Source organism: Onychomys torridus, chromosome 4 (assembly GCF_903995425.1).
Source record: "Onychomys torridus chromosome 4, mOncTor1.1, whole genome shotgun sequence".
Taxonomy (NCBI): domain Eukaryota; kingdom Metazoa; phylum Chordata; class Mammalia; order Rodentia; family Cricetidae; genus Onychomys; species Onychomys torridus.
In genome coordinates this window covers 147,880,128-147,892,907 of record NC_050446.1, presented here as the reverse complement: position 1 = coordinate 147,892,907, position 12,780 = coordinate 147,880,128, and the positions used below count along the sequence as shown (strand labels likewise).

Genomic DNA, 12,780 nt, shown 5'->3' with positions numbered 1-12,780 from the left:
TATGAGTTATGACTTAGAGGCCAGGTTTGGCTGCATAGTGAAGCTCAAAGCAGCTGCAACAATAAGAATCTGCTTCTGTAAAAGATTGCCTCTGAATGGGCCACTCTACATTACAGTCATTTGTTCTGTTTGCAGTCAGCTTTACTGATGTCTTCTCCATCTTCTCCTAGTTGCTTGGCTCCATGAGTTTTATCACTGACTCTCCAAACGGTAGAAAATTGCAACTTGTGCTTTGTTTCACTTCTATTTCCCATAGTATTTTATAGCATGAATTTGTTTAATAATAAACAGCTTCATGCTCTCCAAATGTCCTTGTAGATGTAACCATCTTGTTAAATAAGAAACACAGCCAATTGCAGAGTTAAAAGTCGCGAGGTCAGAGCAAGAGCTGAAAACCTTACCCTTCACTGCTTCTGCTTTCTTTCCTCTCTGCAAGAGACCTACTTCTGTGTGTGTTTTCTTTTTATAGACTTTCTGTTCTGCTTTCTCATTGGTTGTAAACCCAGCCACATGACCTCCTCATCACCGCCTGTCTGTACAGACCTCCAGGTCTTCTATGGTTGGTATTGAGATTATAGGCGTGTGTCTCCATGCTGGCTGTGTCCTTGAACACACAGAGATCCTGCCTAGCTCTGCCTCCCAAGTGCTGGGATGGAAGGTGTGTACCACCACTGCCCAGCTTCTGCTATGGCTTGCTCTGACCCCAAGGCAACTTTATTAACATACAAATAAAATCACATTTCAATACAAATAAAATATCATTATATGTCCTGTTGATTTTTTTTTAGCATAAGAACTTCTGTTTGATATCTGTGCCCCATCTCACACCTGAGTTTGTCCTCATCCAGAACTTTGTGAAGGTCGTCCCATTCAACAATTGCACGCTGGAGCATGATCTCTATGTGTTCCATCGAGCCGGATTGCTCAGGTAAATGAACTCATATGTTGTGTGACTTCCTGGGAGAATGATTATGTGATGTGCTGGTTTGAATGACAGATGTCCTCCATAGGCTCAGGTATTAGATCACTTAGTCTTCGGGAGGGGGTGCTGTTTGGAGGAGGCCATGGAACCTTTAGAAGAGACTTGCTGGAGGAAGCATGTCACTAGGGGCAAGTTTGGGAGTCTGTAGCCCTGCCCTACTTCTAGTCTGTACTCTGTCTGCACGTGGTTGAAGATGTTACCTCACAGCTTCCATGCCTCATGTGCCATTGTGGACCCTCCCGTATGGAACTGTAAGTCAAAATAAACTTTTTCTTCCATGATTTATTTTTAACCATAGTATTTTATCATAGCAACAAAAAGTACTAATCTGTGTCTGTTCATCCCAGATATGACATCAACAGCAGACCAAAGAAATGATCTCCAAAATCTAGCTTGTGGCAATGCGTCCACATGGGTTATTTCCAGGAACATAGGTTAGGAGTTACTCACAGAGACGTGAGTGACTCAGAGCCCATTGCGTCACTGAAAAGCCCAACTGGCGTGGTGATGACTCAAAAGCTGTGTTCCTAGAGTTTCTGCTCAGCCTGTAGCCAGCTCTTCCAAAATACTCTCTTCTCTCCCAGCTATTATTCATGGCTTATATAACCTTGGGAAGGAGCCTTGTGGATCTTCTCCCTTTCTGAGTACCAGCTTTATGAGTCTAGTATGTTTCCATAGCTGAATCTTATGAGCTCCCTTCTTTTCTCATGGGGAATAACAACACTCCACTTCTTCCCCAGGATCTTTCTTTCTTTGCCTTATTTGAAAATGTTCCCTGTGTCTTGGAAAGGGTGATAGAGATGTCTTACTATTTTCTTCCATTTATGGTTGAGCAGTGACCCACTATACTTTAGTAGTACTCACTTATTCTCAGCTGTTAGAGTCATGGCCATAAGTATTACCCACCGAGAAAGAAGTATCTCTTCATGAGAGTAACAGTATTTTGTGGGTGTAAGTAGAAATGACAGGCGCATCACATCTGTTTAATGAAGTCGCAGTTGATTTCCCATGGGGGCCTATTATCTCTACAGCCATGGAGTTTCCCTGGCTTCCAGTGCCGGACATTAGTCGCCTCCTGTAAAGTGGGCCTTAAAGCCAATCAGAGAACAGTTCTTTGTCCCCATAGTAGTGGTGTCACTGTGGCACTGGCAGACCTTTCCTGTCCAGCATGTAGACAGTATAACATGCAGGGTCCAACACTGAACAGGATGTTGATGACAATTCTTCCCCCATCAGCCTGGAGCATCCCTATCAGTCAGGGTTCTCTAGAGGAACACAACTGATGGAAAAGGATGTATTAGAGTGGTTTACAGGCTGTGGTCCTGCTAGTCCAACAATAGCTGTCTACCAACAGAAAGTCCAAGAATTTAGTAGTTGTTCAATACACAAGACTGGATGTCAACAGGTCTGTAGTATATGCCAGAGTCCCAGAGAAGTAGTCTCTAGAGAAGGAACGGACTTACCAGAAAGAGTGAGGGCAAACAAGTGTGTGTGTGTGTGTGTGTGTGTGTGTGTGTGTGTGTGTGTGTGTGTGAGAGAGAGAGAGAGAGAGAGAGAGAGAGAGAGAGAGAGATTCCTTTTTCCATAGGCTGCCAACAGAAGGTGGATCATTCCACCTCAGAAAATTGGGATTAAAAAGTGAGTCTTCCCACTTCAAATGATTTAATTAAGAAAAAAAAATCTCTCAGAGGTATACCCAGATACTTATGTTTTAGTTAATTCCAGATGTAGTCAAGTTGAAAGCCAAGAATAGCCATCTCAGTCTACCCCTTGTCAACTTTACATACAATCTTATCTCCTTATGTAATGCTTAATTTCCAAATGAAAACAATAACCTTGTCATAATATGCCTGATATGATATAACTATCCCTCAAACAACCATGAATGCATTATAATTTTTAGAGTAGGTGATGATGTCCCTTGAGGGACATTCTTTTGGTATCTCAAAGCTTAAATATGACAACCACTGATATTATCTTAATTCATGTTATATTACATGATAAAGAAATCAAGGAAAGAAAATACAAATATCTGTACAATCACATTTTTAACAAAATATGACAGAAGCACTCATGTCACTTATAATTCTCATCCTGTAACTGGCCAAATGAACTTAGCTGGTATTTATAACTACCCTCTACTTCTCATTCTATATTTGCTTCACCCTCAGTAGATCTTGACTCTTTTCCTGGAGGAGTGACCCATATCTTCATTCCTGAAGGGTCTGTGCCCCTTGTCATCCTGCCCGGATTAGGTTGCTGCAGTCTCTCATTGGCTTTAATCATAGGACATGGCAGCACCAACAGGTGCCCTAAAGGATCTCCTGCATTCTTTCTTACCTTTAAGAAAGACAATCTTTCTTACCTTTATTGTGGAGAAACAATACAATTTCCCCTTGGTAATCTGGATCAATCACTCCTCTTAACACTGTTATTCCTTTCTTACCCTGTTGGCATAAGAGCATCAGAAGCGCAAAGTAGCCAGGGAAAAGTCAGAGATTCCAGTTCAATGGAATGTTTGTTGTGGCTCTTGGCAGGAGTGCTTCCCACTCCAAAACCAAAACTTCTAGGCCAAGAGAACTTAAGGTCATGGGCACAGGAGGCAAAAATTTTCCTACTGGGTGATAATGGAACTATTTCCTTTTCTATCCTTTGATTCCTGGACCTTTGGCCATGGGAGAAACTGTACTATGTATTGGACACTGATTCAAAGCATATACTGCCTTCTGGAGAACCCTGCCCCAGTCTTCCAGGTGGCTGTCACCCAATTGTCTCTGTAATTGTGTCTTCAAAAGATCATTCTGTTTTTCTATGAGATCAGTTGCTTCAGGATGGAGGTAAGACCAGTGGATTCCATGATTGTGGGCCCACTGCCGCACTTCTCTGTCTGTGAAATGAGTTCCTTGGTCAGAAGCCATGTCCATGGCTTCTGTGTGGAATACCATGTTGGTGGATAAGACATTCTGCAAGTCCATGAACGGTGATTTTTGCAGAAGCATTACATGCAGGAAATACAAATCCATAACCAGAATAAGTATCTATTCCAGTATGGACAAACCATGGAGGAAGTAGTCCAATGTAGTCAACCTGCTACTAGGTTGCTGGCTGGTCAACCCAGTGAATGGTATCATATCTAAGGCTCAGTGTTGGTCTCTGCTATTGGCAGATCTAGCACTCAGCAGCAGCTGTAGCCATGTTAGCCTTGGTGAGTGAATGTCCATGCTGTGGATCCCATGTATAACTCGTATCTCTGCCATCATGGCCACTTTGTTCATGTGTCCATTGGGCAATGACAGGGATGGCTGGGGAAAGAGTCTGACTGTCCACAGAATGAGCCATCCTGTCTACTTGATTATTGAACTCCTTCTCAGCTGAAGTCATCTTTTGATCAGCATTGACATGGGATACAAGTATCTTCACATCCTATGCCCATTTGGAGATACCTATCCACATACTTCTTCCCCAGATGTCTTTCTCACTAATTTTCCAGTCATACTCTCCTCAAATCCCTGACCATCCATTGGCTACAGCCCATAAATCAGTGGACAGTTGCACATCTAGCCATTGCCCCTTCCAGATAAAATGTATGGCCATGTGTATTGCCCGAAGTTCTGCCCACTGTGAAGATTTCCCTTCACCAGTGTCTATCAGGGTTGTTCCAGAAAGTTGTTGTAATGCTGCAGTTGTCCACTTCTGGGTGATGCTGAATAATGTGCAGACACATCAGTGAACGAGGCCCTAGTCTTCTTTTCCTTAGTCAACTGGTCACAAGGCATACCCCATGAGGCAGTAGGTGTGTGCATGGCAGCAGATGGCATTGTAAATGGAGTAGAAACCACAGGCATTTGGGAAGCTTCTTCATGTAATTTGATTGTGCCTTGAAGACATGATCAAGCCTGATCACATATATACCACTTCCATTTGATAATGGATTGCTGCTGTGCAGCGTCCTAATTGATGACTTTATAGGTCAAATAAAACACAGCTCATGATGGCAGCTCAGGTCACATGGTAACTTGATGACCTGTTGTCAAATGGTTCCATTTCCACGCAGGCTCCCAGTGGTAGTCTAAGCTGTTTTTTGAAGGGGGAATAGTTTGCAGATAATGGTAGAGCTTTGCTCTAAAATCCCTAAGGTCACTTCTGTGATTTACCTGTAGGGGTTTGCCTAATGCTCCTAACAGCTTCCCTGTTTGTCACTACTCAGGTGCTATCAGGTCTGCCGGATTATAATGGTCCAAGTGGTAGAGCAGCTTGCACAGCAGTCTGGACCTGCTGAAGGACCTTCTCCTGGTCCAGACACTACACAAAGCCAGTAGCTTTCCAAGCTACTTGCTCTATGGGCTTGAGTAACACACCCAAGTGAGGAATGTGTTGTCTCCAAAATCCAAATAGGCCCCTAAACATGCTTCTTTCTTGGTGGTGAGAGGGGACAGGTACATCATTTGTCCTCCACCTTAGGAGGAATATCTCTGCATGCCCCATACCACTAGACTTGTAAGAATTTCACTGAGATAGAAGGCCCTTGAATTTCAGTTGGATTTATTTCCCATCCTATGATACACATATGTGTTACCAATGGGTCCAATGTGGTTGCTGCCTCCTGCTCACTTGGTCCAATCAGCATAATGTCATCAGTATACTGAATTCATATGATATTTTGTGAAAAAGACAGATGATCAAGATCCCTTCAAACTAAGTCATGACACAGTGCTGGAGAGTTCATATATCTTGGAAGTAAAACTGTAAAGGTATACTGCTGGCCCTGCCAGCTGAAAGCAAATTGCTTCTGGTGGTCCTTATGGACAGGTCTGAAGAGAAAGGCATTTGCTAGATCAATGGCTGCATACTATGTACCAGGAGATGTGCCAGTCTGCCTAAGATGGACACCATCTCTGGTGTAGCAGCTGCAGTTGGAACTACTACTTGACTGAGTTTTCAACTCTTTGGTGCTGGCCAGACAGGAGTTAAAAGGAGATGTTGTGGAAAGCACCACCCTCTGCATCTTTCAAGTCCTCCATGGTGGCACAAATTTCTGCTGTTTCTCCAGGGATGCGATACTGTTTTTTGATTCACTATTTTTCCTGGCAGAGGTGTCTCTAAAGGCTTCCATTTGGCCTTTCCTCCATCCACAGATCGAGGAACTAATATGGAAATCCTGCCAAATTCTAAATGTATCTATCTCAATTATACATTCTGGGACTGGGGAAATAACCACAGGATGAGTTTGGGGATCCACTGGACCTACTGTGAGTCAGACTTCAGCCAAAACTCCACAAATCGCCCAACCTCCATAAGCCCCTACTTTAACTGAAGTAGGGGCTTATGTTTCTTGGGGGTCTCCAAGAATCAGAGTCAATTCAGAACTGTATCTAACAGACTCTGGGAAGTCCGATTGTTTCCTTTCCCCCAGCATTCAGGTACACTTGTTATATGCCATAGGTCCCTCTGGGGGAAGGGCTAGAGAAAGGCTAACTGTAAAACTCCTAGGCATTTTATCAAGATCTTTCCTCAGGGGAGCATGACCTTCCATTCATCTAAGGGGTTTTATGTCTGTAAACTGGTTCATGGGCCAAGATTCTCTTTTTCCATGATACAACATAGCCTTTCTTTCATTTGTTTGATAATTTTTCAGCTTATACAGATCAAACAAAAATGCCTCAGGCTTCTTATCTATTTCATGCCTGGAAACACCATGATTGATTAGCCAGTACCAAAGGTCCAGACAAGTCATTCCACTATAAAAATCCCTTTGCCTGTGCTGCCCATTACAGGTCAGGCCATTGTGGACATTGCTTTGTTTATGCTGCCCAATGCAGTAACTATGATCTCCTTGCCTTTGGCCATTCAGTGCTGCCACCTGGCCCCTGCTGTGCTGGGGCCCAATTTAACCCACTGCATCAATTCATCCAACTGAGCATCAGTGTCTCCGACCATGAGGTCCTGCCCAAGGAGAAGGGTGACCACAAAGCTCTGTAACTGTCAATGCGCCTCTCACCATTTCCTTCTTAGAAGATGAGTGAAGGGCGTGTCTTCTGAGCCTTCCCATTGTGGAGGGTTAGGTTTTACACAGTGTACCCACTCTAGCATTGCAATTTCCTGGAGCCGTTAACTTAATCTCTTGGAGGTTGGTTGTTGGTCTGATCTGGCTGCAGGGGAGGCTAGGAGACAAGGCACTAGTCAGCTAGGTGTGATTTCAGTAAAAAACACTCTTCCCCACCATTGAAAGGAAGAGGAGGAGGGAAAGGACATCACAAGCACATCACAGGCAGTGTTTGTCTTATGTCTGTTCAGAAGTTCTAGAATGGGGCGTATGATTCTGCTCAGCCCGGTGCCTCTGAAAAGCAGGACTGGAGGGGGCAGTACCAATAACTTATTTTTGCTTTTTCATTAATAAACTTTGTGTTTAGAATAGTTTAGGTTTACTGAAAAATTAAGGAGGAGACATACAAAGCCTTCACATATCTCCCCCTTCATGGTCCCATTATTCTCATTTGGTACCAGAATGCTACATTTGTTACAGCTGCTGAACAAACTGCTGCCTTGTTATCAACCAAAGTCCATAGTTTATGTAGGGTCCCAGTTTAGCCTCTGGGATGGTCTGATTGTCAGTCAACTCAATGGAACTTAGAGTCACCTAGGAGACATAACCCTGGGTGTGTCTGTGAGGGCATTTCCAGAGATAATTTTCTGAGGGAAGACCCATGTTAAATGAAGGAACACCATCTCATGGTCTGGGATCCTGAATTGAAGAAAAAGGAGAAAGCCAGTGAGTACCATACTCATCACCTTCCAGTTTTTGAGTGGGAACATCACGTGACCAGCTGCATCAGGCTCCCACTGCTCTGTCCTCTTTCCATGAAGGACTATATCCTCTCTAATGACAAACTGATGTAATTCCTTCCTACCTTAAGTCACTTTTGTCAAGTATTTTGTTAGAGCAATGAGGAAAGTAACTAGCATAGTCTTGTGTATTCAGCGGATTTGGGGAAATGTGTAATGGTACCATCATAATGTCACAGACTAGCTTCACTGCCCTAAACCTCTGTACCCTGCCTGTTGTTCCCTCCTTTCCCTTAACACTGGCACATTTCCAGAAAAGTAGCTCAAATCCTACAATGTGTCACCTTGTCAACTTGGCTTCTCTTACTTGGTCATATGCATTTAACCTCCATGTCACTTCATAATTTGGTGACTCATTTATTTTTAGCACTATACACCATAATCTAGATACACTACAGTTTATTTTCCTGTTGTCTCACTAAGGAGCTTCTTGGCTATTTCTATGTTTAGATCATTATGAACAAAGAGGTGAAAGCATTCACGTACAGGGTTTTGTGCATACATAAGTTTTCAGCTTATTTGGCCAAGAGAATGGAATTGCTAGTCGCTGTGATCACAGTATAGTATACCTTTGTACAAAACTGTCAGTCTTTCTCAGAGAGTGACTGTACCCTTTTGCAACAACACCAGCAACTGGTTGCTCTGTGTCCCTGCCAACTTTTGCTATGCTCGGTATGATTTGGCCCTCCTAGCAGCTCTCTGCTATCACATCATTGGTGCTGTGAATGTGCCATTCCCTAGTGATGGATGACACTGAATGATTTTGTGCTAATGCATTTCAAATGCTCACCCTTCACCCATGTGACCTCTCCGGTGAGATTTCTATGTATGTTTTTTTTGCTTTCTTTTACACAGGTTGCTTATTTCAGTTCGATTTAAAACACATCATAGACACCTCTTATTTCTGTAATAGGAAATGTTAATTTGGTATTAAACTATCAATTAAAGTGCAAAGTTTACACTAACTGGTAGAATACTTTCTGTTAGAAATAAAGTAAAGGCCAATTCAGGAAGAGCTTCTGCTGTTGACTGGCTCTGTAAGCAGGAGGTCTGGCCATAGGCAGGACTTCAAGGTTTGTGTTTTAAGGACCTTCGTTTCTTTCCTGTCTTCCACTGTGGCCTCTCCTGCATCTGCTCCATCTGCAATCGGCTCTTACCACATTGGCATGGCTGCAGCATTTTGGGCTGATATCCAGGTAGCAGCACGGCTTGGGTGCTTCCTTTCCCAAAGGCCCACAGTGGAGCTCCTCATTCATCTAACAGAATGTGCAACATCAACTGTGTGCTTTCCGCCAGCTCTAACCCAGGTGCCGGGGAAACGCAATAGCCCAAGCCCACAGGAGTCCTGGCCCTCATGGGGTCTGCATCCTAGCCAGAGGAGGAAGACACGGAGAAAGAAAAGAGATGATCTACATAGTGGGTACATGAGGGGAAGGGAAAGAGTACCGCAGGTGGGTGAGTGCTGGGTAGGGAGGAACTTCTAGCTTCACAGGGTGCACAGGAGAGGTGGCCTTGAGCAAGGGCATAATGGCAGCGAGGAGGGAGCCATGTGGGCATGGCGAGGGCACGAGTCTCTGACACATTCTCTTTTTATGCCACGGTTTTTGCTTCACTTCTCTTGACATTTGAAACGAATTGCTTTTGCTCTTACATTGGGTTGCTTTAAATTTCATGACCCCATGTTATGGTCCCCTACCTAATTTCCTCCTCCTTCCCTTGGGAAATTATATTTGTTTCTGTCATCTGCCCCCTGGCCATGCTGGTGAGCACAGACACACATCATTCATCAGATTGTTAGTTAGGGTTACCTCTTCTGTCAACAGACCCCACACTCCATGCTCGCTCTCATTTTTTGTGGTAACTTCTGGGTCTTTAAATGAGAACATTTCATTTGTATATTAATCACTAAGTTGTTTCCAAAGGTAGCACTGGGTTTTATGTTATATAACAGAATGCTTTCTTATATTTCCTGGCTTGCCCATTCTTAACCTGCCCATTGGCCTTTCTTCTTGTTCAATCATTAATGGAGGGCACATTTGGTTGAACCACTAGCCCATCCCCTCTTGCCACTTTTCCATGCTGCACTTCTCTGAAATCTGACATTTTTCCTTTGTAGGAAGACATGTCAGACTTACTCATCTAATATTTATTGTGCTAGAAACACTTAGCTTCTTGGCTAGGTCATACGCCATTGTCAACATTACTCAGTAAAGAAAGATGGCCCTCAGTGGTCAGCCTCTGAGAGATTCTTCCCTTCAATGTATTTGTTGTATTTGTTTTTCTGTGAGTGGCTCATACATGGTTTGTTGCCATTTTTTCCAATGATGTCATCATTTTACTCCTTTAGGCTCATGTTATCATGGCCAGTATATAGTGATATCAAACCTGTCCTTTGTTCCTTGTGCCCTTAATGGGCTTCTTCGAGTAGAATACAACAAAAAGTTTGTTTATTGGGGCCATCCTTTTGTTTGGGGCATGGTTGCTTTCTTGTTTGTGTATGGTTCACATTGAAGTGTTGATGATTGTAGAGTTGTGTGATGATGTTCAGAGAGGCTCACATCACATATTCTTCTTTACATCTTTTGTGTCCCTTGCCTGGTATCAAAATTTCCCAATTTTTTGTGAGATGGTAACTGGAAACACACACAAATCTGTAGTTTCTAAAAGCATTCATTCAGTTTAGAGTTGAAAAGGATATATGGTAAATCTTTTTTACTTTTCATTCATCATTTTTTATTTTACTATGTGTATAGTCAGACTGGATACCTCAAATTCTGACCTTTAAGGGCAGAATCACTTTGCTTTTGTTGTTGTTGTTATTGTTGTTGTTAAGGAGATGACTAGAACATCTTGTGGTGAAGCAGTTACCAAGACTGAAAAACTTGTAATACCCAAGGAGGGACTAGTTGGCAAGGGCTTCATCCTTTTTTCATGGACTCTGAGAGTTCACAAGTTTGGGCATTCAAGTATACCAGAGAGAAAAGGTGCATAAGATAGCTGGCTTGGAGAAGGGAAGGGCTAGGAAAAGATTTCTCAAGAGAACTTGCTTTTTTTGGTGACACGGAGAGCCTTGTGCATAGATAAGGAAAAGCACCGCTAATCCCTCACTTTGATTCAGGATGCCTAAGAAGTATGCTTGAGCCCTGAAGAAAAGAATAGTTGGGTCATTATGGTCACCAAGTGTGCAGTTGTCTCTGGGAAGGTCATGTAAGGCAGAAATAGAATAGAACAACTGGAGTGTTTCCTTCCAACTTATACATGCCTGGACTGAAAGAATAGGCCCCCGACAGTGGTCATAATGAGAAAGAGAAGGTTCTAGGAGCTTGGCAGAGATGAAAGTAGAATGACACTTAGCTATATCCAATGAACTGCTGTCTTCTGAAGCCCTGCCATGCCTAAAGGTGGATGTGTAGATAGCAGAGTGGATTTTGAGGTTTTTTTTTTAATATCAGTAAATTGATAGACTAGAATAGAATGAATCAATAGATTCAAAGCTTGTTTTATACACAGTTTTAATGTCATCTTAACAGACAGTGAATATTCTTCCTCTTTATGATTTATTTAAGAAGATGGCAAGGAATCAAGATAGGTAACTGGACAACACATACTATCTCCTTTTGGAGAATGTATGTGGTACATCAGATATATCATGATTGTACATACTGATATAAAATGTTAAGCATCCTCCCTTCCCTTTCCCTCCTTTTGCTCTCCCCCCTTTTCATTTCTCCCCTTTCTCCCTAAGCATGTGTAAGAGTTGTTTTGAAGTAACCTGATTTTCCCAGGGGCTTTCCATAGCTAAAGCATAAAGACTTCCATAATCTGTGATCCATTAGGGTCTTTCTATAGCTAAGACATAAAGACCTCCACATTCATGGTCCATGCACTGATAAGTTTTCAAGGACTTTTTGGGTTATTTCTCAAATTGTGGTGCTGGAATCAAGACAGGGTCAGTCTGATGAGAGCAGAAATTACGGGCTAACTTGTTCCCACATTGAGTTCCCATCACCTGGACACCATGGGAACACTTCAGATGTTTGAGAGCCATTTGTGACTGGTTGAATGAATGAACCATTCTTAGTAATGTCAATTTAATAATTTAAGCAAATACATTTTAATTGGGAGTTTTTTCATTTTCTATGTTTTCTAAATGTTCCCATCAATTTTTATATAGAAGCAATTAGGACATGCACCTCTGCCACATTTATATTTCCTGTCTGCCAATTGTGGTCCTCTCATCTCCTTCCAGTTAAAGCCAAACCACACAAGCCACCTGCTATTGCTAGAACCAGAGGCAGAAGCAATGCAGAGTCTCCTGTGCATTAAGTCTATCTTTGCTTACTGTTTTGTTTTGAGATAGGGTCTCATTACTAGCTTACACTGGTCTGGAACTCTCAATCTTCCAACCTCAGCCTTCTGAGTACAGATGTGTACTAGTACTCTGCACCCCCTCCCCTTCTCCTCCTCCTCTTCCTGAGTTAAAACCTTTTGTAAAATAGCTCTCAGGGGCCCTGGAAAGAGAGAGCAGTCACTAAAGTGCTCACCACATGACACAAACATGAGAACTTGGGTTAACTCCCCAGAACCCAAGCCAAATGATCTCAGCACCAGGAAGACGGAGACAGCAGTATTTAAGACTCAATGGCCAGCCCGATTAACCTAATTGGTGAACTCTTTATCAGTAAGAGACCTAGTCTCGAAGGAGGTAAATCACGTTCCTGAGGATAATACCCAAGAATGTCATTTGGCCTCTGCATGTACTTGAACTTGTGCATGTGTTTACACACACACACACACACACACACACACACACACACACACACACACACACACGCTCTCAGAAATAAATATAGGCATATGGAACAGCTCCATCCATGAAAAATGTACTGTGATTATATCTATAATTTAAATTTTCTAATAGACACATTGATGTATACATTTAAGCTATGTAAAAC

The 12,780-nt window shown here is 42.7% G+C and overlaps 1 protein-coding gene across 1 annotated transcript in view; it reads left to right on the top strand.

Moving 5' to 3' along the window:
- The window catches only part of Cfap61 (cilia and flagella associated protein 61), a 295,900-nt gene that overhangs the window by 81,698 nt on the left and 201,422 nt on the right, over positions 1 to 12,780 (top strand). Inside the window, exon 13 of the mRNA XM_036186271.1 lies at positions 789 to 928. Within this exon, the coding sequence (XP_036042164.1) occupies positions 789 to 928 (140 nt within the window). The remainder of the gene's footprint in view (positions 1 to 788; positions 929 to 12,780) is intronic.